Genomic DNA, 25,058 nt, shown 5'->3' with positions numbered 1-25,058 from the left:
CACTGCTGTCTCCCCAGTGCCTACAACAGGGTCTGGCACTGGGAGGTACTCTGTGAGCACTCGTTGAATGATGAAAGAACACACTCGGGCTGCACGTGCTAATGGAGCTAAGACTTCTGGCCTTTCCTTTTTCTGGTCAGGGCCATCTCAGACACCGAGGGGCTGAAGGGCCTTGGTGGGGAGCCATGGAGGGAGTGGTGGCATGGTCAGCTGTAGGTATCAGCAGGACCTCTTGGTTGGGAAGGCTGAGACTAGAACTCAGTTGAAATGCCAAGATGGGCTAAAATGCAAACTCTTCAGAAAAGTTGCCTGGTTAATTCTGGCAAAGCTCTTAGATCCATGTGAAACCTCATTTTCTTCTTCCTCCTGCCCCTCTCTACCTATAGAACCTCACACCCCCTCTGGACTCCAGGCCCCCGCAAAGTTCTGCCAGCACAACGGGACCATGTACCAACACGGAGAGATCTTCAGTGCCCGAGAGCTCTTCCCCTCTCGCCTGCCCAACCAGTGTGTCCTCTGCAGCTGCACAGTAAGAGCTTCGACTTTCCCTTTAGCCCAACCGAATGGTCCATGGTAGTGTGGACAGGGGGAAATTGTTCCCCCTGGGTAAGGGTACAGTGAGAATGAATGGCCTCACGGGGAAGGGAACATCTGGCGGCTGGGGTTTGGAGTGTCTTGCCCCTAGCTGAGTTAGGTGACCCTTTTCTGGGCTCCCACACTCTCTTGAACTTTTTTTTATAGCACTAGTCACCTTGCAATGACATTTGCCCATTTCTGTTTCCCTCACTAGACTCTATGCTCCTTGGAGGGAGGGAACAGACCCCATTCATTTCTATATTCTCCGCTGCTTCCAGGCCAGGCCAGGCCCTGGCACACAAATGGTGCCTGTAATGATTGTTGAATGAATGAATGAAGAAGTGAATAAATGAATGAATGATAGAGTGAATGATCAGTTATACGTCCTGGGGCCCAGAGACAGGGCCAGACTTGTTTGTAACAAAGATAATTTAATCTGAAGCTGCTTAAACTCCCCATCTGTGGTCAGAGTGGGCTAGGGCTAGGCAGGGCTGACTCTGTTGTTATCAGAGGACAGAAACTTCAGCCAACAGAACCTAATCAGGAAAGTCTTCACTCTTCTTCTTGGCGGGTTCTAGGCATAGCCCTGCTACAGGTTTGCAGGTGGCCTTCAGCATGTCACTCCTACCCTCTGGATTTAGCTCCTCCTCTGTGCATTGGTGGTAGAGACTCCTGTCCTCCTGATTTCCTCACTTTCTGATCATCGAACTTCTCTGGGCCTCAGTTCTCCTGAGTGCATAAGGGACCTGTAATGTCTTCTCTGTTTAAAAGAATCATTTGATGTAGCAGTGATGCGAGGGTAATGGGCCTAGACTAGGTGTTGAGAGACCCATGTTTGAGCTCCAGCTTGGCCACGATTTGCTGTATGACCTCGAGCAAGTCACTTCTCCTCTCAGGGCCTGCCTCCCCACCTTTTCAGTGAAAAGGTCTGTTGTGGGTTGAATTGTGTCTCCCAGAAAGATAAGTTGAAGTCCTAACCCCTGGTACCTGTGAATGCGAAATAGGGTCTTTGTAGATGTGACCAAGTTAATTTAAAGTCATTAGGGTGGGACCTGGAGCCCTGGTAGCGCAGTGCTTAAATGCTCAGCTGCTAACCAAAAGGTCAGTGGTTCGAATCTACCAGCCGTTCTGTGGGAGAAAGATGTGGCAATCTGCTTCCGTAAAGATTTACAGCCTTGGAAACTCTATGGGGAAGTTTTACTTTGTCCTACAGGGTCACTATGAGTTGGAATTGACTCAGCGGCAGTGAGTTTGGGTTTAGGGTGGGCCCTAAATGGTCTCCTTATAAGAAGAGGAGAAGAGATGCAGATAGACCTAGAGGGAAGACAGCCATGTGAAGATGGAGGCGGAGATTGGAGTTACGCTGCTGCAAGCCAAGGAACAGCTGGGGCTAGCGGAAGCTGGAAGAGAGAAGGAAAGATCCTCCCCTAGAGGCTTTGGAGGGAGCATGGCCCTGCCAGCGCCTTGATTTTGGATTTCTGGCCTCCATAACCGTGAGAGAATAAATTTCTGTTGTTTTAAGCCACCCAGTTTGTGGTACTCTGTTACAGCAGCCATAGGAAAGTAACTCAGGGCCCATCTGCCTGAGGCTTGGAATCTGAAGGTCTCTGGGCTGTAGAGCAAACAACTTATAAATAATGGAATGATTACTTATAAATCAACCTAATGAACGAGTATTTTTTGCAGGACCTGAGCCTCTTGCAATGATCTAGTATACTGTACCTACTGTAAACTTGTTGCTGTCGAGTCGATTCCAACTCATAGCGTCCCTAGAAGACACAGTACAATTGCCCCATAGGGTTTCCAAGGAGCAGCTAGTGGATTCAAACTGCCAACCTTCTGGTTAGAAGCCAGGCTCTTAACCACTGCACCACCAGGGCTCCAATCTACATTCAGGGAAGTGCCTTATGTTTATATGCAATATCCCATTAACCCTTGGAAAGTTATCATTATTCATTATACTCTGAAACTGTGGCTCAGAGTAGTTAAGTGACTGGCCCAAGGTCACAGAGTTAGTAAGTGGCAGAGCCAGCATTCAGACCCAGGCCTACATGACTCCAAAGCTCACACTCTTTTCTTCACACTGTGCTCTTCCTAAGGAGTGATAAATGTGGGCCTGGATTAGGAAGCGGCTATAGGAGGAGACAGAAATGATGATGGTGGGGTGGTGAGAGCATTCCTGTGATTTCTGTGTCCCTTCTCCCTGGATACTTGGGTCTCCTTCTTTCTTCTCATCCCTGTTTATATATATGGGACTGGCTTGACTCCTGGCTGCATCTGAGAGGTCAGAATCCTTACTTCTCAGGCTCATTGGAAAAGGAATAGGAAAAGGACTTAAGGGAGTATCACTTCCTCCCTGCTACATTGTACCTTACAGTTTAAAAAGGGTTTTTACAACCATTCGCCTCACTTGATCCTCACAACTCAGCTGGGAGTACCCCCATTTCACAGAGGAGGGAACTGAGGCCCAGAGAGAAGTGACTCACCAGAGGTCATCTGGCCTCCTGACTCCCAGAAGGTCCTTCCCCTGCAGTCTTGCCTCTCGAGGCCGGGTCCTAAAGTTAGAGGCCTAGGTGAAGATGAGCCCAAGGTACTCACCTTTCCCTCCCCACTATTTTGGGCCCCCTGTTCAGGCCAGTGGAGAAGGACATGGATTTCCGTGGGAAAAGCCTGAAGCCTGGGCTCTAGTCCATTCTGCCCCAGTTGTCTCTCTAATTTCAGATGGTTCAGGCCCCTCTCCAGGCTCCCCTCACCTGTAGGATGGGGTGATTCCCACTTCACCAGTTTGCTCCGAGAACCTAGGGAGAGATTGAGTGTGAAAGCACTTTGAAAGCTGAAGGATGAGTGTTACCTTCAGGGTCTGGAATGGGAGTGGGAAGGTACAGGGGACTCTTCTTCCCAGTGGGCCAGGCCTTGCCCAGCAGGGCCCCTCCCTCCCCTACCTCAGGGGAGATCACCAGCCCATCTGCCCCCAGGGAAGGGGGTTCTCCTGTCCCCCAAGGCTGGCCATCGGAGCTCATTTCTTAGCCCCTGTTTGCTCTATCAGGAGGGCCAGATCTACTGCGGCCTCATGACCTGCCCTGAACCGGGCTGCCCTGCACCCCTCCCGCTGCCTGACTCCTGCTGCCAGGACTGCCAAGGTGAGTCTACCCTGAGATCTGGCAGTGCCCACCCTCACCCTACAGACCTAGCCATAGGTTGTTAGAACCCCAGAGGACACTCATCAGGTGACAGGCTATTCCTTCCTCAAGGGCAGTGTCTTGAGGCCCCCAGGAAGGAAAGCTTGATGTGCCACTTCCTTTTTATTGTAATCCCAGGGAGCAGGAATGAGGGGAAGAGGGAGTGAAGCAGGGAAGGAGGGAGAAGCAACACAGGAATGTGTTATGGAGCTGACCTCCTCTTGATATCAAGTGTAATTGCTTGCTCAAAGTAGCCTTCTGCTTCTCAGAAAAGCCTGGGGGTGGTAAAGGAAGAGGTAAGAATTTATCCATCAGCCATCACCTCCCATTGGCCAAAGGTTCTCCCCAAGGATGTTAATTTCTTATATTGCCCTGTTGTACACTCATATGTGGGTTCTGGGAGCAGGAGGCAGGAATGGGGTGAGAAGGGAGACTGGGGTGGGATAAGAAGTAGGAGGTGGGAGACATGGATGAGGTCCTGGCTTGAGGCACAGGCATGAGGGAAGGTGCTATAAGGTTGAGTCTGAGGGAAGTTGGTTGGAGCCCTTGCAGAGCTAGGCATTGCAGCAGTGACTGCAACAAGTGGACAAAATCCCTGAAATCAGATGAGGCCAAGAGGATAGCAGTGGCACATATGACAGGCAGGGACCGTGTCTCCTGCTCCTGTCTTCTTCATGGCAGGGCTGGGGTCTCTGGGGCTCCGAGAGCATCAGTCAAGCTGAATCCAGGTAGATTCTCTGTATAAAACAGAGAGAGGCCGGAACATCATCTAGTGAAGAGCAAACTGGGCTTGAGCAGAATGAAGTGCACAGGTGGCTGGACTCTTCCCTATGGGCTGGGGTCATCAAGGAAAGCTTCCTGGAGGAGTCAGGACTTGGAAGCGGGGTGTTCCACAGTAGAATGCTTCCTGAGATGTTGGTGTTAATAGAAGGGGCACTAGACCAGGAGTCAGGTCTTGGTTCTTCCAGCTAGCTCCTGCAAATTCACTGCCACTCTGGACCTCAGTTGTTCCATGTATACACTGAAAAGTTGGCCTTGGTGATTTCTGCTGGGCAGTCTAATCCCAATATTCTAGATCTTTGAGCCAGGAATGCTCGGTGGGAGCCAGACTGTATAGTGGGGCAGGGACAAGGGAGAGAGAATCCTACTCAGGGCCTTAGGAAGCTGCACGGCTCCAAAGGAATTTGTGTGCTGGTTTCCAGGGGAATAAGAGATGGAGAGTCAGGAGTATTAAAGTTGGAGGGGCAGAGGGGCTAGAGGGCAGGACTCTGTAAGTGTGTGGTGTATTGTAAACCAAGGCCTGGTGACTTCAGTGTGGCTGCCTGGGAGACTGGCCGGAGGGATGGGAAACTGGGCCCTTGGGCCATCTATGACAGGTACTGAGGGGCATGGCCTAGTGTCCCAGAGAGGTGACTTTTAAGTAAGAACTGAGCAAGATGCTCTGGCTCAGCCAAGCATTCTGTCCTAATGGTGACCAGGAGGTCAGCATGGGGAAACCAAGGAAGCAGCCCATTTGTAGGCACTCAGTCAGCCCAACAGGTTAGGGAATACTATAATGAGAAGTAGGAATAAGTTCCCACTGGGGCAAAGGGACCTACTGGAGATCTGAGGCTGCACAAATGGCTCTAGGACTTGGAGGGGCAGGGCCTATAGGTGGAGACCTACAGGGCTCCAGTCAGCAAGGCTGAGAAGGCCCAGGCTGACCCAACTTCCCTTTGGGTTTCCAGATGGGCCAAGTGAGAAACCAGCTGAAGAGGACACCATGCGGTCACATCATGGGGTGGTGAGTGCCAGCTTTACTGACACAGTAGGGAGAGGAGGTGAGGGGGAGCAGGCCTCCAGAGCCTAAATCTCCATGACTCTAGAGCAGGCAATACCATTCATTGTCCTCATTTCTCACTTAACCTCTGGGTCAGCTACATTAGCCCCCAGCATGTTCCAGACCCCTTCCTAGCCTGGCCAGGCCATAGCTGATGGGCTAGGAGGGGCCTGGGAGAAAACAGGTCACCCACACAGGGCAGGAGCAGGAACCAAACTCTCTGATTTACCTCCTGGGAACTTCTTTGACACTGTTCCATCCAGGATCTGGGTCTGGTCTTAGTTCAGGCCGCCTCTAGGGAGCACATTCCCCCCAACGAGGGAATGGCCTCTGACTTGGACCAGCCTTCCCTACCCAGCTCCTGACTCTGTCTGGGTCTACCTCTCTGTTCCCCTCTATCTTGGCCCCTCTTGATCTTGGTCTAGATAGAGTTCATGAAAGGAGTGGTGGCCTAACTGCCCAGCTCTCTCTGATCTGAGAAGGAAGAGGTGGGAAAATGGACTCACATACTGAGTCAAGTTCCCAATCTGTCATCTGTGCTATGTTTACAATGTTAACAACTCCACCTGCACTTGCAGCCTGGGTCACCTGGCCCCTGGGGGATAGGAAGCTGGGATCCCCTTCCCAGAGATTCCCAAGGGGTCTGAGCTAACTCACCTCTCCTTTCTCCTCTGCCAGCTTGTCCCCCCCTTCCCAGGCTGGTCCTTCTTGGCTGGGGGCCAATGCTGCAGAACCTGAGCCATTCCACTCCCCTTGCTTCCCATCCATTCCCTAGGAGGCATTGTGTTAAGTAAAACCCACCCAGGCTTCAGTCCAGGGCCTGATCAGCTACTTTCTGACCTACTGGATGACTTGGGCAAGCCACCTTTGGGACTAGGCTCTTCAATACCTTCTTGCCTATATTCCACTCGACCACAATTTCCTGGGAGCCTTCTATGTGTGTGGGCCTGTGCTGGGGCCACTCCAAGGAGGTCTTGTGGGCTCAGACTCTGGGCCATCAAAGGACTGACTGAGAGGCTGGACAGGGCAGAAACAGGCTGAATAAGAAGGAATATGAGTGATTCAGGGTCAGTGAGGGAGGCAGCAAGCCTTGCCCCTTGTCCCCAGCCCACTTGCTTTCTCCCATGGCCTGGCACTGCCCAACCCCCAGACAGACTTGCCCTCAACACACATACTTAGCTGTCACTGCCATCCCTCTTAAGACGTGAGTCCTAGAGCGGCAGGGCCTTGGGGTCTTGAATTCAGGGCCTCAGGAAAGGGGGCCTGACCTCTGGAGACCCTTTATCTCTGGATGGGGCCAGCTCTTAGTCTCCCCACCCCATGGGATTCTGGGACCTGGTGGGATCTTCAGAGGCCCGTCCATCCCCTTGTCTCATCACCTAAATCTCAGACAGAGAAGAGTTTCCTGACCTTAATCCTCACTACATTCTCAACTTCTGTTTCCTAAATTTTAAGTTGTCCAGGTCCTTGATCAGTTATATTTCCAAGATCAAGACCTCAGCACCCCCCTCCTACTCCCACCCCAAGGCCCTGGCTCTGACAAGGCCTGAGAAGGGCTTGGTGGAGGCTGGATTTCCCAAATCACTGTCCTCTGAGCCTTTTCAAAGATGCATTGTCTGAGAGTGTCTTAGGCCTCCTCAAGCTCTCCTTTCTATGCCCAGACTATGCCCTCTCCTCACGTGAAGTCATGCTGGTGTCTGCCCTCAGGCCTCCTGCTGCAGCCTCTGTCTTGCTGCAGCCTCTGTCTTGCGGCTTCTCCACCCAGCAGTGGCCCATCGCACTCATCAGTGATCTTCATACTTCCTGCCATTTGCAGAGACATTCCCAGGATCCATGCTCAGGTGACGGTGGGAGAAAGAGAGGCCTGAGCACCCCAGCCCCCACTGGCCTCAGCTCCCCTCTGGGCTTCATCCCTCGCCACTTCCGACCGAAGGGGGCTGGCAGCACCACAGTCAAGATTGTCCTGAAGGAGAAACATAAGAAAGGTGGGAACTGGAACGTCCTCCAATCATGAGGTGGGAAAGGGGGCCCCAACTGCTCCCACCTCTCCCCCTTTACACCATCCCCTCAGCAATCCCCCTCCCCCATCCTTGCTCCCTACACCACAGCCCTGTGGACTTATAGACAATGAAAATGGAAAGAGTCCTTAAGGTCATCAGGTCTAAATCCCCCTTTGATAGATGAGGACACAGAGGTTCAAAGTACTGAGTTAGAGACAGAACAAAGACTGGAACTCAAGTGTCCTGACTACTGGCCAGTACAATAATACTTTTTTGAGTATCTCCATATCTTTGCTGGGAAATGGGAGAGACGGAACAGAAAAATGAAAAATTATCCCTGCCCTTGAGGGGCTCATAGATTAGTTGGGAGACAGACATAAATAAATGCCTATAATATAAGGATGTGCTGAGGGAAGTTTTTTTTTTGACAAAGGAAGGAGGGATCATACTGGGCAATAGGAGGCCAGCCAGGAGGGAGCAGGAAGGAGGCCACATGGGTAGCTGTGGCAGCAGAGGAGAGGAAAGAAGTCTCAGGGCAGTCCAGCTGGTGGAGCAAGAGGGGCCGTGGCAGCTACTAAGTCCCATCCCCCTTTGTCCTGATGGGACACTAAGGCTGAGAAAGGGAAAGCCACCAGCCAGAGTTCATTTGCACAACCAGGTAGCAATAGAACTTGACCTCGCTTCTGCTGACTACCAGACCTCTCCTTGCTCCACCAGAGATGCCTCGTGAAGGGCAGCAGGAGGACTCTTGATCTTCAGTAAGCACTTACCTGACACATCTGAGCCCTGAGTGCTGAGATAAGGGGGATCAGTGACAGGGGAGGATTTATACCCTGGCCTCCATTCACAGGCATTGTGGCTAGGCCAGACAGTGGAATGGGGGCTCCTCAAGGCCCCACCCATTGCTGGACCAGAGGCTGTGGCCTAGGTCTGAGGCACTGACCCTCCTCCCTTCCTGCCCTCCTTGGCCCAGCCTGTGTGCACGGTGGGAAGACATATTCCCATGGGGAGGTGTGGCACCCAGCCTTCCGCTCCTTTGGACCCCTGCCCTGCATCCTGTGCACCTGTCAGGACGGCCACCAGGACTGCCAGCGCGTGACCTGCCCTACCGAGTACCCCTGCCATCACCCCGAGAAAGTGGCTGGGAAGTGCTGCAAGATTTGCCCAGGTAGAAAGAGGTGCCGGGGGCAGGGGGGCAATGGGCACTGGGGACAGAGAGGGCAATGGCCAGAATGAGCCCTGGGTTTCTCTGCCCAGGGCCACAGACACTTGGAACATCTGCGACATGGAAGGGCATGGACTCGGTATTTATAGAAGCACAGAACATTAGAAACACAGGAGTGGAAAATGTCAGACTTGTAAAATATTAGATTTCTAGAACCATCAAATGTTACAGTAATAGATTGAGAGGCTCTCAGACACATATATGGAATCAGACAAAGTCTGGAACTCCATGAAGTCATGAAGTCTTAGACTACTGGAACTTGTGAGAGTAATTGCCAGTGTTTCCTGAATATTTACAGTGTGCCAGGTAGGTATTTCACAGGCATGAATTAATTTAATCCTCACTATAGTGGGCAGAGTAGGTATCTTTATCTCCATTTTACAAAATGAGAAGATAAGTCCCTTGTCTGAGGTCAAACAGCTGTAAGTGACAGAGCTGGAACTTGAACCAAGGTCTGTCTTACTCCAAAGCCTATGCTCTCAACCACTATTGTCTTCCTTTCTCATTCAACTCTCATCTGCTTATGGGGAAATCGAGCCCAGAGGAGAGAAGGGACTTTCCCAAGTTATACAGCAAAGCAGTAGCGGAGCTGGAACTAGAACTCAGGCTTCCAGACTTGTTGGTGGGTTCTTTCAACAACGTCATGTGACCCTAGGGTTAACAGGTCTGCAGAAGAGACCCTTACAGTGTCTCATTGAGAAGAGCAGCTTGTGGTTTTCCACAGCAGCTGTTGGCAGGGTCAAGCCCATTCTCTCAAGCCAGGAAGGAAGGCAGGTGGGGTAGAAGGCAAGAGTTGAAGTTGGAGCCTGACTGCCTCTGCTAGAGGGCTAGGCTGGCAAAGCTGAAAGGAAGCAGGGTGGGCGGGAGAACCAGTTGTCTTCAAGTCAATTCCAACTTATGGCGACCCCATGCGTGTCAGAATAGAACAGTGCTCCATAGAGTTTTCAAGGCTGTGACCTTTTGGAAGCAGATAGCCAGGCCTTATTTCTGAGGTGCCTCTGGGTGGGTTTGAACAGCCAACCTTTGGCTTAGTAGCCCAGCACTTAACAATCTGTGCCACCCAGGGACTCCTGAAAGAAAGGGAAGGGGGACCAAAAAAAAAAAAAGAGAGAGAGAAAAGAAAAGAGGAAGGAAATGTGCACCGAGCACCTACTATCTGTCAGGTATTGTACTGTGATTCACATATGTCATTTAATCCTCACAAATGAGATAACTGAGTGATGAAATTTATCTTAAGTCTCCATCTCTCCCAGAATTTAATGTCAGGATATTTGAGTTACTTACTTTCTAATTAACTTCCCTAACTTACTATTGGAAAGCCTGGTGGTGTACTGGTTAAGTGCTATGGCTGCTAACCAAAAGGTCAGGAGTTTGAATCCACTAGGCAGTTGGAAACTGGAAACTCTATGGGGCAGTTCGGCTTGATGGCAAGGATTTTTTTTTTTTTTTTAACTAACTGTTGTGAACTCGGACAAGTTATTTTCCCTTTCTGAGCTTCAGACAGAGAGTTGGTAAAAATGCTTTGTGGATTGTAAATCAAAATCCAAACATAAAGGATCATTATTATTTATCAGAGTTATATGCTATTAGGACAGGGCTGGCGGGGAGCATAACAGGAATGGGCCTGGAACACAGTGAGGAGTAGGAATTCAACTTGAATTCTCTTTGAGATTGGCTCGCTCCTGGGCTCCTTCAAACACACCTGGTCTTGTGCTCCACCCCTGATCCCAGTCCCTTTCCCTTTAAAAATATTGAGACTGTAGCCTGATAGGTCTCAGCTTGACATCTAGGAGGACTTCATAACTAGTAGGGGTCTAGAAGGGGGTTGTAGGGACTTAGACCTTCAGTCCCTGAAAGATGGTCCAGGGAGTGTTGGTACACAGTAAGTCCTGGGGAATGTCCTTGGATTGCCAGCACATCACGCTTTAGAACTGGATCCAATTTGGCACCAAAAACATTACCACCACCACCATTACCACCATCACTACGGTCACTATTATCATGATCACCGCCACCTCTCCCACCAGCACAAACCATCACTATCACTACTGCCATCATCACCTCAACGTCCCAGATCTTTCATGCTATTCATTGAGAGCCTATGCTTAGTGGTGTGAATGATTCAAAAGACAGAGGTGATGCAGTTCCTGCCCTTTACATTGTGCATCTCTTTTAGAGCTAAAACATACCCAAGTGGAACAATTATAAGGCAATGCAAGGTAGCATGGGATGGGGGGTGTGAGTGAGTGGCATAAGCAAGAAAGGTTTTTTTTTTTTTTTTTAGTTTTACTTTGGTATATAGGACAGAAGGAGCCCTGGTGATGGTTTTCACATGTACAATATAGTGACATTAATTACATGAATCATGCTGTGCAACCATCACCAATATCCATAAGCGAAAGGCTGTTTAAAAGCTATGGTGGGAGAAATCAGCGGGCTCCAGGCAGGCTGCTGGAGGAGGTGGAAGGTAAACTGAGCCCTGAAGGATGAGAAGTTTTCTGATGTGCTAATCAAGGGGAGGTGAATGGGGGAGCTGCCCCCTCCCCTCCCCAGAGTCCTCCTTCTCTTCCCCGGGGGCACCAGTACCTTCCCAAAGACCACAGAGCCCCTAAGGGGGATGGCAGACCAGGGGCCCTCTTCCTGGGCCTACTCGGGGTGGGGAAACAGCATTCATGAGCTCTTTGTCTCTCCCAGAGGACAAGACAGACCCTGGCCACAGTGAGATCAGTGCCACCAAGTGTCCAAAGTCACCTAGCCGAGTCATCGTCCACACGTCAGTGTCCCCAAGCCCAGATAACCTGCGCCGCTTTGCCCTTGAGCGTGAGGCCTCAGACCAGGTGGAGATCTACCTCTGGAAGTTGGTAAAAGGTGAGCATTGGCCCATTCCCAGCTGAGTGTGCCTCTGGCCTTCCCCCTTCCCGAGCTCCAGGCCCCACATGGGCCTTACAGATGTCATGTTGATCAGGTGCCTCTAGTCCAGGAAGACTTGCCTCTGGCTGCCCTTCCAGGTTTAAAAGACCCTGATTTTAAGATATAGGAAGATAATAATTCTGAGTCTGTGAGTCTCCGGCAGCTCTGATAAGTTCACTCTCTCTGAGATGCCAAGGACTCAAAGTGCTCCCTCTCCTGGGGGGAAGGAGTTGTTGCACCTTAAAAGGAGTCAGGAGAGGGTAATGCTTGCCCTGATGAAATAACTAGCTCTTTAATGGTAAAATTTAAGCACTCTGTCAGCTGGGGAGATATTTTCAGGCAAGATGACTACACAGCATCCTCAAAGCCAGAGGACCTTGAATCTTTTCTACATGGCAGAGTCCACCACTCCAAGTTAAGTTGACATCAGTATATTTCTCATTCTGTGAGAAACCAACCCTATTCAACAGGCTACTCATATTACCAACTGAAGGTTGGGAATTACTGAGAGTTCAGTTTTGTGGCTCTTCCTTTAAAACAAAGGCTCCTGGGTGGCATAAATGGTTAAGCACTTGACTGCTAGCGCAAAGGTTGGCAGTTTAAACCCACCCAGAGGTGCCTCAGAAGACAGGTCTGGTGATCTGCTTCTGAAAGGTCACAGCCTTGAAAATCCTATGGAGCAGTTCTACTCTGCACACATGGGGTCGCCATGAGTCAGAATTGACTTGAGGGCAACTAGCAACAGCAACAACCTTTAAAACATAACTCCCCTCGGTAGAGTAAAACATTAAGCCATGATCCAAACTGAATCCTTAGGTGTAAATTAGCACTAACTAAGGTCACTTTCCTCTACTGATGGGTTTGGCTGGGGGTCAGGGTGGGGGTGGAAGAGGGATTAGTAATAAGAATGATGATAATGACAGCCAATGTGTGCAGCACTTTAGAGTTTACAAAGTGCTTTCACATTCATTATCTCATTTGATCCTTGAGGATCCTGAGAGTTAGGTATTATTATCCTCATTTTACAGATGAGGAAACTGAGGCTCAGAGAGGTGAACTACCTGGCCCAAGGCCACACAGCCAGTAAGTAGAGGAGCGGGAGCTAGAGCCCATGTTTGTGACATCAGATGCAGCTCTTTCCCTGCTCTACTCTGCCCCTGTCATAGGAGGAATGGACGAAGAAAGTGGAGCTGTTCAGCCTGGAGAAGAGGACTCAGGGGGACAGGACTGCTGGCTTCATGGCTCTGAAGGGCTGCTCCAGCCAGAGGGAGCAGCCACGTTCTGAGTGACCTCAAGGGTCAGAACAACAAGGAGGGGCTTTGGAATCACACAGAGCTAGGTTCAAATCCCTACTCTGCCATACCTTAACTGTGTGGCCTTGGGCAATCACTTGACCTTTCTGGGCCTCGGTTTTCTCTTTTGTTAATTGGGGAGGAGCGTTTGGGGAGGATTAAATGAAATAACATAGGTAAGCCCCTGAAATAGTTGTTGTCGTGTGCCGTCGAGTCCATTCCAACTCATATCGACACTATAGGACAGAAAAGAACTGCCCCATAGGGTTTCCAAGGAGTGGCTGGTGGATTCGAACTGCCACCCTTTTGGTTAGCAGCCAAACTCTTAACCACTGTACCACCAGTCAGTAAAAATATTAGTATCCTTCTCATTCCACCCCACCAGTTGATTAGAGTTACAGAGAGGCAAGTTTCAGGTCAATGAGAGGATGAACTTTTTCATACTTAGAGCCTTCTCACAGTGCAAGGGAGGGAGCAAGAAATGTGCACCTTCAGGGGACATGTGCAAGCAAGGGCTAGGTGGGGATTCTGTCAACAGGTGGGGAGTTTGGGTCAGTAACCCTCACAAGCCTTTTGAGCCATGAGATTCCATCCATCCCTGGACAGTTGCTAGCTGCGCTTTTACTCTGGGCTTGCTGAGCTGGGCAGGGAAGGCTTCATGGAGGATGGGCTTGGGACTGGATAGGATTTAAGGAGGCAAAGAAGAGTGCACTGCAGGCAAGGTGGTGGCAGCAGTCTCTAACTCTGGCTCCAGAGCCCATGCTCCTACACCCTGTGCTCTGTGATTGATATGTAGCAAGCACTTTGTATAATGTGCCTCATTTAATCCTCATAATAAATCTGAGGGGTATGTATTAATGCCCTCATTTTGCAGATAAGAACGCTGAGTCTGAGAGGTAAAATGACTTGCTCAAAATCACACAGTTTAAGCAGTAAAGCAAGGATTCAAACCCAAGTCTGACTGTCCTCAGTGCCGCGTCTGTGCCCAGGACCGATCTCACTATCACTTCATTTCAACAAGATGGTGGGTGGGAGGACTCTTCAACTTCACAATGCCAGGTCCCATCATCTTGTCAATAGCAAACCTCCTCTGCATCTCCTGACCCCCTGGGTTGCCTAAATGCCCCATCAGCTGCCTCATTACTCCCTGCCCCAGACCATGGAAGTCAAAACAAACACTCCCTAGGTCTGATCCTTAGTGGGAACTGCTTGCTCTGTTTATTCACTCAAAAACTGTGGAGACAGCAGGCTTGGGGGCTGGGAGAAGAAAAGGAGAGTTGGGCTGGAAACAAAGAGAGCAGGTGGATGTGAAACCCATGCAAGGCTGGGCCATGCCACAGTGGGCCCAGTCCCAGCAACCAGAATCTGAGCAGAGAGTTGGCTTAGGGTTAAAAGCCTTTTAGATTCCTAAGTTTCAGGGTAGAGGGGACGTCAGGAGCCTCCATTCCAATCCCTGCCTAGGGAGGAAGTTCCCCTGCAGCCTCCCTGACTGCACATACCTCCACTCTTACACCCTGACAGGTTATTCATTTCCAACACTGTGAATGGCTCCACCCAGGGAAGGATTTCTTCACACTGAGCTGAGCCTGAACTGGGACTCACCCACCAGTCCCAGCTTTGCCTTGGGGGCCCACAGAACCAAACTGCCCCTCAGACTTGGCACAGTTCTTCAAAGGGCAAGAGGCACAAACATGACCCTTGATCTAGTTTCTGATTCCAGGCCAAAGAGCTCAGTCCTTTCAGTCATGATTTACAGCTGCAGAGTGGGGACCCACCACCATCCCTATCACCTCCTCTCCAGTTTATCTATCTCCTGGGGTGTGTGCAGCCACTGAAGCTGACTCTATGCTCCAGCAGAGTCTGAGTGGCAGGCCTGCTGCAAAAGGACCTGTTCCCAGCTCGTGCTCGTTGCCTGCCTCTGTGATGCATCCCCTCAGTGTCTGAATGAAGCTAACTCTCAAGTGTGCATGCCCTTGCCTTTGAAGCAGGTCTCCTCTATGTCCTTGTGCTTAGTATCTGGGCTGGGAGTCCCAAGGGCAGTGTGGACATTCCCTGATTCCTGGAACTAGGGCCGGGAACAGTGCTCTCTGTGCTCCCCTTGGTGGGATCCCATAAGCAGGGCCAGTTCTTGGCTTTCTTCAGGGTGATGCTGGCCTAGCAGAGGCCTTGCTGTTTGCATCTGTTCTTTCTGGCCACAGACCATGGTGGTAACAGCTGGAACGATCTAACAGCCCATGTTCTCCAAGCCTCAGTGCCATGTGTGATGCCAGTGGCATCCTAGTGGCCAGCTCCCCATGGGATACAAACGTCAGGGGATCCAGTTAACACCTCTTTCCTCTTCAGAGCCTGGCCTTGGCACACGCATGTATTTACTCATCTACCCATCCATCCGTCCATCCATCCATCCATCCGTCCACACAGGGATTCACTCATTTATTCTACATGCCTAAGTGGGTCAGGCTCTGGCAGCTCAGAGAGGAAGGCCCTCCAGTGGTTCCCGGTCTGATAGGGGAGGCAGAAATAGACACAATGATAGCCATTAGAAATAGGTACCATGGCACACAGAAGCCAAGTGTTGTGGGTACCCCAAGGAGGAAGTTACAACTGCCCGAGGAGGTGTTAAACTAAGGCTTGGAGGATGAGTAGGAGTTCATCTGGTGGACCAGGGCAATAGCAGAAATGTGTTCCAGCAGAGGGAGTGGCATATGCCAAGGCTTGCCCTCCTCAGGGGGCTTCAAGTAGTTGGTTTTGGCTGGAGCACAGGCAAGGCCACTTAGGGGGAGCTGGGGTGAACTGAACCTTGGGCTGAAAGGGGGCTAGAACTCAGACACTTGTTAGTTTTTTTTTGTTTTGGTATTTGAATAAGTGTCCTTACTGATTTTTATTGTAAGTTCTATGCCCAGAGAAAAGCTTGAGAAGTTCGTATGGGTTGGTCTTTCCTTCCTTTTTTCCTCCCTCCCTCCATCCCTCCCTCTCTCTTTCTCCCTTCCTTTTTCCCTCCTTCCCTCCCTCCCTCTCTCTCTTCCTCTCTTCCCTCTTCCCTCCCTCCCTCCTCAATTCCCACTCTCCCTTCCTTCCTGCACTGTGGACAGAGGAGTGGTGTGGGGACAGGATGGTGATGATGACAGGGGCATGGTTGGCAGAGAGAGGAGGCCAACGTACATGGACTTTACTGTGGAGGTGATGGGATGTCAGGGAAGGGGAATGACAAGGGAGCATGCCCATTTTCCAATGACTGTGGTTAGAATTATGGATTAGAGGGGGTATGAAAGGAGTTAGGAGTCTAATGTAGTGACCCAAGGTCTGAATGAGGAGAGTGGCAGTTGGGATGGGAGAAGAGATAGTTTCAAAACATTTAAGAAGGTTAATCAACTGGGTTTGGCATTTAATCAGAATGGGGCCTGGGGAAGAAAGAGACCAGGTCAGTTCTGTGTCTAAGTCACCCTGTTTCACTGACCAAGAAGTCCTGCTATTCTTGCTCATGCCCTTGTCTCTGCCCTCAGGAATCTTCCACTTGATTCAGATCAAGAAAGTCAGGAAGCAAGACTTCCAGAAAGAGGCACAGAACTTCCGGCTACTCACCAGCACCCACGAAGGTGGGACCTGGGCTGAAGAATGGGGCCTGGGACAAGAACAGGGATAGAGGCTGGAGCCTCTCGTTAGTTCCCAGGCTGCCGGTGCCGGGAGGAGGGGCTGTAAAGGGGGGGGCTGTCAGCTACAGACGTCAGTTCCCGGCACAGGAATCCAGTAGGCGTCTGGGCCAGAGATTTCCCAACTCGGTGAGCGGGAAGGTGAAGCACAGCTGGCTGAATTTGGACTTAGGGGTGGCGGGAAGACAGAGCTGCAGAGGGGGAAGCCTGAGCCTCCAAACCCTGGTGCTGCCTACTCCCTCTCTATGGGCACACTTCCCATAGGCTGGTGGAGTAGGACTCCTGAGACCCTCCTAGCTGCTTTCATTCTGATAGCCTTCATTTACTCTACAGTACACTTAGGAAGATGTACTCAGGTGGGGCTGCAGATGGGGGAGGGGACAACAGGTGTTAGGAAACCAGCCTAGCCCACAGAAGTAGGGTATTTGAAGTCTGGGTCATGTGCCAGAACAGTATGATGGGGATACTCACCTTCTTCCTCCCTGTGGGTTCCAAACCCTGACCCACTCAGTTCCTCTTTGCTCTAAGCTTGCCCACCCCCAGCCACTCTGCCTCTGTTGTACACATTCACACACACAACTCTTCTGCCTTCTTCCAGGCAGGTCACTGGAACGTCTTCCTAGCCCAGATCCCAGAGCTGAAGGTCACAGCCAGTCCAGACAAAGCGACCAAGACCTTATAACAACAAAGACCTAAACAGTTGCCTATATGAGCTTTATCATTTTTGTTATTATATATTAATAAATAAGAAGTTGCATTACTCCTCAACTCAGCCTGCTACGTTCATATCCAGATGCCTGTGTGTTCTCACAGTGACTCCGCACGGCAGGCCTGGTTATCCCTATCTCGCAGGGGTGGAAACAGATCCAGAAGGGGCAGAGACTGGCCCCAGTCCTCACAGTGAGTTGTATCTAGAGCCAGGGCTAGTTCCCCAGGCCCTTGTCCGTCACCATGACCTTGTCCCCTGCGTTCACAGCATCTGTCCCTAAACTCCCAACCATGGCACCTCCTTTTATGGGCAGCCCCCTTCCATAGCTCTTTTGGTACTGAGCCTAAGAAGGAAGGCAGACTCTAGTTAGCCAGGAGAGGGGTGAATGGAGCCTCACAGCACTTTCCCAACCAATATTCCAGGGATCCTTACAATTGCCAGCCACGCTTTACAATGAAGAAACTGAGTTTTGGGAGGAACGGTATTTGCCTGAAGCCACAGAGCTGGTTAGTAGCAGATTTGGAGTTGGAAGTCAGGTCTCTTACTCCAGGCTAACACTTTTCCCCCTGTTCCACACTATGACTAATGTTATAAGCCCAAATATCCTCGTCTCAGAGGGTTTCCAAGACTTGGCAGCCAGATTTCCAACCCCAGTACTGTGATCTGGGAAGAAGGCCTAATAGTGACAATTAAAGACAACATAAATAGTTTATCCTTTCCACATGTACAATTCCTTGCAATTTCAAAGGTGTTTTAACACCCATGGTTTCACTTAATTCTCAGATGAACAGAGTGTAGGAATTACCACATTTTAGAGAGGAGAAAACGAAGGCTCAAGATCAGCAAATGTCTTCCCCAAAGCCTCGTGGTGATTAGTGGTGAAGCCAGGACTAGAACCCAGGGCTACTGACTCCCAGGCCAATGTTCCCCAGTACAGATGGTCTAAATCACCCTACATCTTATGGCTCCCCCCTCCCCAGTCCTGATTGGAAACCCCAGAGAGTGGTGGAGAGTGGCCCGTTGGCTGGAGTTCTGCCAGCTGCAGCTGCTTAGAGGGCCCTGGATATTTTCTCTCTAGCCTTGGTTTTGTCCCTGGGATTTCTGATCTCCTGGGAGTCTGCTAAGCAGCCCACCTAATGCCACCCTCAAAGATCAGGGACAGGTGTCACCCCTCCCTCAAACTCCCTTTGCCACCTCCAGGAGCCTGGTTTGAGAGTCTGGGGTTTGAGGAACATGGTTGGAATCTTCCCTTGTCCCTGAATAGGAAGACATCCATCTCCTCCCCATATAGCCTCTACTTGTCCCTCATAGAGAAGACTCATCATTTCAGCTTTGCTTACTCACCCCATAGTGTTAACTTGGGACTGTGGGAATAGTTCTGGGCAGGCTTTTAAAGTGTGGGAATCTGAAAGCTCAGTCATTCAGATGGTGAACCCCAGTCATCCTCCAACCTAGCTCAGATGCCTTCTCCTCAGTGAAGCCTTCCCGAACACCCCACTCCACCTCTGCCTACTGCACAAGGGCCTCTTCTCTTGCTGGAGAGTAGGGTTGGAGGCAGGAATCTGTAATTAGAGGCAGCTCTGAGGTCTCATGACAGGAATGGACTTCCCTGTGTACTTTTCCCGATGGTACGGACCAAGCTGCCTTCCTGGCTTCTCTGATAGGCTTACCTGAAGCCTATAATGTTTACCGCAAAACTTTTTCACCATGGGAGGCATGTTCAGCACAACAATACCTCCTCACTTTGGTCCAGAACTTTCTGAGTGTCATTAACACAAGACTTGCTTTGTGAATTTTTAAGCAGATCTGTCATAGTTTTACACTGCTCTAAGTTGTCTGTTTCCTTCCATACATTCATCTGTAAAGCATCTTCTGAGCTAGTCTGGTGTAGGCCTTATGGTATACCTCTGACAATCTGAAAGGAACTGATATCGCCCTCCCTGACCCAAGGGAGCCCCAAATCTTGAGAAGGAGACAGGCATCACACACAATAACAATAAATGCTAAGAGCTGGGACAGCAGGACCAAGGGGAGCACAGCCCCCTAACCCGGGCTGAGGACACCTAAGCTGGCTCTAAAGGATGAATAGGAGTTAGAAAAAAGGTAAACGGAGAGAGGGGAGGGTGAGTGATGGTATAAGAAGAGAAAACTGCACAGAAGATAAAAAATAGCATCTTATAGGGAGAATCACAAACAGCTAACTGTTGCTGGATAATAAAGTTTGAGGCAAAAAGCAAAGGAGGTGAGGGCGAATACCCAGCTAAGAAGCTTTGGCTTCATCCTGAGCCAGCAGGGAGCCCTGGAAGGGTTTCAAATCCTTTGGTCAGATTTGTGTTTTCCAAAACTGGCTGCATGAAGAACAGTCTAGCAGAGAGAGGCTGAGACCAGGTAGACAGTGTTGTAGGAATCCATGACAGATGACAATGGCCTCTGTAGGAGAGAAGCAATGGGGATGTGTAGGAGAAAACAGAGTTGATGACTGACTGGATGTAGTGTGGAGGAAGAGGGAAGATTCTAGTGTGTACCTGGGTGTCTCACTTAGTTGACTGGGTAGAAAACCCAGGAGAAGTTTCAGCTGAGCACAAGTTGAGTCAGAAGTGCCTGGGAGACATCTGAGAGGAAATATCCATAGCCGTTTGGATATATTATGGGTCTGGAGAGAGGCCTGGGCTAGATATGGGGATTTGGGAGCTGCTGGCCTATGGGTGGTAACTAAAGCCAGGAGAGGGGAGGACACTGATTTGGAAGAGATTATAGAGTGAAAAGAGAACAGGACAGAACCCTGGAGCAACAGCAAAGGAGGCAAGCGAAAAGCAAGGATATTGTGGTGGCTGAGAGATCCAGTAAGATGAGGCCTGAAAAGGGTTCTCCATGGGGACAAGGAGGCTTCTGGAGACCACGGCAGCAAGCAATGTCAAGAGAGCTGAGGGGCAGAAGCTGGCACTGAGGCAATGTCTGGGAAGTAAGGAGACAGAGACAAGACTTCTAAGAAATTTGGCAGAAAACGAGAAAAGAGAGGCAGGGCAGTGGCTGGCTGTGGACATGGGATGGCAAAAAGGGGTTTCTAGGATGAGAGAGACTTAAGCAAGTCCTGGTGATGAGGAGAAGAAGCCACAGGAGAGGGAAAAGTAGAAGAAACAGAAGTGAAGATAGAGAAAAGCAAGGTTTAGGGACAAGTCAAAATCCACTCTTCCTCCGCCTCTAACTTGCTGTGTAACTCTGGCTGGTCTTCCCATGAGTGTGCTGAGAGAGGGAAGGGGTGGTCTCCAAAGGTTGCCCAGCTCTGTCCCTCATGGGGCTCCCCGAGGCTCCAGCAGGGAGTGTCCATGGGATCTATTGTTCTGGTTGGTGGCCAGGTTGGGCACAGCCCTTGGCTTCAGATGAGGTGGTCACATCCTTCCTAGGTGCCTGGTCATTAGTTAACAAAGCACATTCAAATCCATTGTCTCATCTGATGCCCAGGATAAGCCAGAGTTGGGGATTATTGTTCATATTATAAAAATGAGAAAACTAAGGCTCAGGAAGAGGAAATTACCTAACCAGGATCACACACTAGTAAATGGAGTTGCTAGATTCCAACTGATGTCTGTGATTCTACACCCTATGGGTACCAGAGCACTGAAGGGTTCCAGCCAGGCCTGGGATGGGACAGGTGCAGCTGACCTGGGCCCAGAGCCTCTAATAACTCTAATGACTTGAACTCCCCAGGTAGCTTCCTGGCCTTAAAGTTTGGTCTTCCTATTATGATGCCAGGCCTGGCCTCCAGGTTTCCTGGGGAGGCTTCCTCCTCCTCCAGAAGCTGTAAAGCACCCCCCAACACACACACTGCCACGAACCTTGGGCTCTGGGAAATGGTGGTATTTCCAAGAAACAGGACGTGGCCTGTGGTTTGGGACTGGCCTGGGGGTGAGGGAAGGCCTGGGGCTCCAACGGGCACAATGGCATCTCTCTCTAGGGCTGGCTCAGCCACCCTCCTTCCCCTTACCCTGGTCCCTGGAAGACACCCCCTGCCTGCCTTCTCCTCAGTCAGGGTTAGCTCGCGGAAGATGAGTAGGAACTGCTGTAGGAGGTTGGCTGAGATTGGAAGGGAGGTGCGTGGGTGTGGGTTTCTGTGTATAGGAGTTACCTCAGACCTTCCAAAATAGGAATTAGAACCTAGATCTCTGAACTCCAGTTCAAGGGTGTTTTAATGAGCACATAACATTTAATTTCTCTCCCTAGTCCCACCTTGAATCCACTTGAATCCTGATCAAGTTGGGATGGATCTGGGCTCCAGAAAGACTTGAATCAGGGACTCTGATACCATCAGGATGCTCTCTCTCCATTCTCAACTCTGCTGCCTCCTGCATATCAGCTCCTTTCTTTCCAAGCCACTCCTTCAAGAGACAGACAACACTCCATGTACAGCTCAGCATCCTAACAGCTCTCAACTCTATAGGGTAAAAAGGATCATCCCTTCCAACTCCAACAGAAATTCTCTTGGGAAGGACTCTGTTTAGGCCATATTGGGTGATGTATCACCAATCCTGGGTGTTCAGTTGATGCGGTACTAAAATCATATGATTGGAGTAGGGCAAGAGCAGTTCTCCAAAATAAGAGGGTGGGTAGATAGCAAACACATAGTCACCAAAGGGATCCCTCTTCCCCAGGCTGTCTGTTACTCTTACAACTTCAGACCATTTCTTGAACCAGTGTCCTCTCTTCCATGTCTTAAATATGTTGTCCACTCTTTCTGGAATGCCTTTCTCTATTCTCTGCCTGTAGTACTCCAGCTTATCCTTTAAGACCTCCTCAGGAAATTCTTCCCTGGTCTTCTCTGCAGCCACAGCATTGTAGGCTCTTCTATAACTGAACACATCCTTTTGTGCTGCAATGATCTGTTAATGAGATTTTCTCATTAACAGTAAGCTTCTTAAACCAGACACCACATGCTGTACTGTGGGTAGGGATGCAGCTGAAAGAGGGTCAGAGTGGGCCCTCTAGAGGGCATGGCTCAGGGCAGGGGTCTCTCTTGCCTGGTCTAAGGGTGGTCCTGTCCTTCACCACCACCACCACTATCACTGCCTACTACTGCCACATAGGTGATGCAACTGTGTCCAGCCGTGTCCTCAAAAAGTTTCCAGTCTGGTAAGAGAGAAAGATACATAAACAGTGACAGTAGAGAGCAATAAGTACACTGATAGAAGAAGGCATGGGGGGAGGCAGAAAGAAAGCTTCCTGGAAGAGAGGACACCCAAATAGAGACCTTAAGGAATTAGTCATGGAAAGTAGATAAAATCATGTTCCAGTCATAGGAAACACCATGCTCAGAGGCCTGGGAACAAACAAGGGTGTGCTATATTTGGGGAACTACAAGAAGTTCAGTCTGGCAAAGGAGTAGCATTGGACATTGGCGGTGGGGTGATGCAGGAAGCAGGGATGGGGGAAACAGTCTCTAGAGATAAGCCTAGAGCGGTAAGCAGAGGCAAGCTTACCCAGGGCCCTCAGAGCACAGCTGATATTCAGGGAGGATACACTGGTCTAGCTGTCAATGGCCAGTGTCTATTCTGATTGGCCAGGGCCTCTTCCAAACCAGTGGTTATTTTGAATATCACCCTTATTTTTGAGCCTGGAAGGATTTCAAGCCGTGATGTGACTCAATCAGATTTGTACTTTAGAAATATCCCTCAGGCTTCCGTGGAAGAAAGGCTTGGAGGAAGCCAAGAACGGCAGTGAGAAGTTAGTAAGCTATTGCAGCCGTCAGTGAGAGAAATGATGGCAGTCTGAGCTAGATGCGGCAACAGAGATGAGAGAAGCAGATGAGACTGAGAGTTATTTAGAGGGGAGAATCAACAGAAGCAAGCGTAAGTCAGATCCTATGGCCCCTGCTTTCAATAAGCTCACAGTGCAACAGAGAAGAAACAGCATGGGCACAAATAGTTAAAATCAGCATTGCTGTTGTGCTTTGTAGATTATAAAGGCCTTTCACAAGCATGTGGTCTCATTTAATCCTCATCACAAATGTGGGAGGCAGGTATCAATATTCCTATTTCACAAATGAGAAAGCTGATGCCCTGTGGCAGACACTGTTGGCTGCCCACGAGCAGCCATTCTTCTACTTCAACTTCACTAACAGCCCCACTTAGTTGGGTACCCAGCACCTGGGGTGCACCATGATTTATCTAAGCCAGCCTTGGTAATCAACTCTTCTCTTCTGGTGACTGGTCTAGAGTTGGGTAGATAACCCAGTTCTGGTGGGGTGTGAAGGAAAGTTTCCTCCTCATAGGAGAGTCTCATGAGGAGAAAGCTTTTTTGCTGTTGCCCTCCCCTTGCTTCTTGCTTCAGATGCTACCAGTTGATTACATGAGACATGGAGCTGCAGCAGCCATTTTGTGATTATGAGGCTGAAAATGAGGAAAGCCAGCATGCTGGGGAAGGCTGGAGGGAGCTGAGTCATCAACAACATCGATAACCACATTGAACCATTCCAGAGATCATCTACCTCCACTTTTTTATTAAGAAAACAACAGATGTCCTATAGTTTATGCCACTGTAGCAATGCTATCAGTGACCCTCCCATAATCCCTGTGGTCCCTTTACCATTTTGCACTGGCTCCCTGTGTGCTTTAATTCCAACAGCCAGCACCTGCTTCTCTTTGTCAGAGGATTGCCCACTGCCTTCAGGCTGCCAGAGCCCACTTGACCTGCAATCATTTATAACCCCCTGGGCATTTATACCCCCCAGGGCTGGTCCTTAGCCAATGACTGACCAGTATGGAGGCATGAATCCTCCAGCTCCCTTGCACTGATCTGGACAACTCTGAGGGGTGACCTACCTTATCCCCTGAGCACCTCTGCAAGATTGAGCCAAAGCTCCCCTCGTAGGACTTGGTTTGATATCACACTCTTGCCTTACCCTCTTCCCTTCACAGTCCCACTTCTCCACTCCTCTACTGGTTTTTCTTAGAAACACTTCCTAATACATCACTTTCACGTGAATCCTCGCCTCAATTTCTGCTTCTAGGGATCCCAACTTAAGACAGCCACCATTAGTCAGGTATTTGGTATTGGCAGCCTAAAGCATTCTAATAGACACAGCACAGCCAAATCAAGGTCTCTCAGCAAGTTTGCACAAATGTAGGTTTTCTGTCTGCAAATCCTGTGTATTTTATAATACATGCTAATTAATAAGCTGATGATCAAAAACTTATTTTTGTAGGGAGGGGGAAGGAAGACACAATAATCAGGAGACACTGAGCTTCTGTTAAGGATGATAGAAAAATTTGAGAATGGTTAATAGTGATGGTTGAACAGCATAATGAATGTAATTAAAGTCACTGAACTGTACATGTGAAGATTGTTGAAATGGCTAGTGTTCTGTTACCTATATACTTACCACAATTAAAAAGTCAGTAAAAAAGACCTTATTTTTATAAAGTATTATATCCTAAACATAATAGCAAGGGCAGTCAATTACTACCAATTACTGAGCACTATGTGCCAGGCACCAAGCTAAAGCTTTACCTCTGTGATCTCATTTAATCTTCACCAGAACCCTATACCCTTGGAAAAAACACCTGGCGATCTACTTCCGAAAAAAATCAGCCATGAGTCAGAGTTAACTACAGGAAGGCAAAGAATCCTATAAGGTGGATAGTATTTGTATTTGCTTTCTATGTTGTTGTTAGGTGCTGTCCGGTTGCTTCCAACTCATAGCGA

The 25,058-nt window shown here is 49.7% G+C and overlaps 1 protein-coding gene across 2 annotated transcripts in view; it reads left to right on the top strand.

The window, feature by feature from the left end:
- The window catches only part of CHRDL2 (chordin like 2), a 35,606-nt gene extending 18,187 nt beyond the window's left edge, over positions 1-17,419 (top strand). The window contains exons 4-12 of one of the 2 annotated variants that reach the window (XM_004381967.2): positions 387-529; positions 3,623-3,716; positions 5,483-5,538; positions 7,391-7,559; positions 8,548-8,742; positions 11,494-11,667; positions 12,738-12,792; positions 16,505-16,597; positions 17,254-17,419. In XM_004381967.2, the coding sequence (XP_004382024.1) occupies positions 387-529; positions 3,623-3,716; positions 5,483-5,538; positions 7,391-7,559; positions 8,548-8,742; positions 11,494-11,667; positions 12,738-12,792; positions 16,505-16,597; positions 17,254-17,347 (1,073 nt within the window). In that variant the 3' untranslated portion in view covers positions 17,348-17,419. The remainder of the gene's footprint in view (positions 1-386; positions 530-3,622; positions 3,717-5,482; positions 5,539-7,390; positions 7,560-8,547; positions 8,743-11,493; positions 11,668-12,737; positions 12,793-16,504; positions 16,598-17,253) is intronic. The other variant, XM_012557171.1, reaches the window with a different exon arrangement.
- Positions 17,420-25,058: the final 7,639 nt, after the last annotated feature.

The sequence above is a fragment of the Trichechus manatus genome, unplaced genomic scaffold, assembly GCF_000243295.1.
Source record: "Trichechus manatus latirostris isolate Lorelei unplaced genomic scaffold, TriManLat1.0 scaffold00088, whole genome shotgun sequence".
NCBI classification, from domain to species: Eukaryota; Metazoa; Chordata; class Mammalia; order Sirenia; family Trichechidae; genus Trichechus; species Trichechus manatus.
This window is presented reverse-complemented; position numbering and strand designations above follow the sequence as displayed.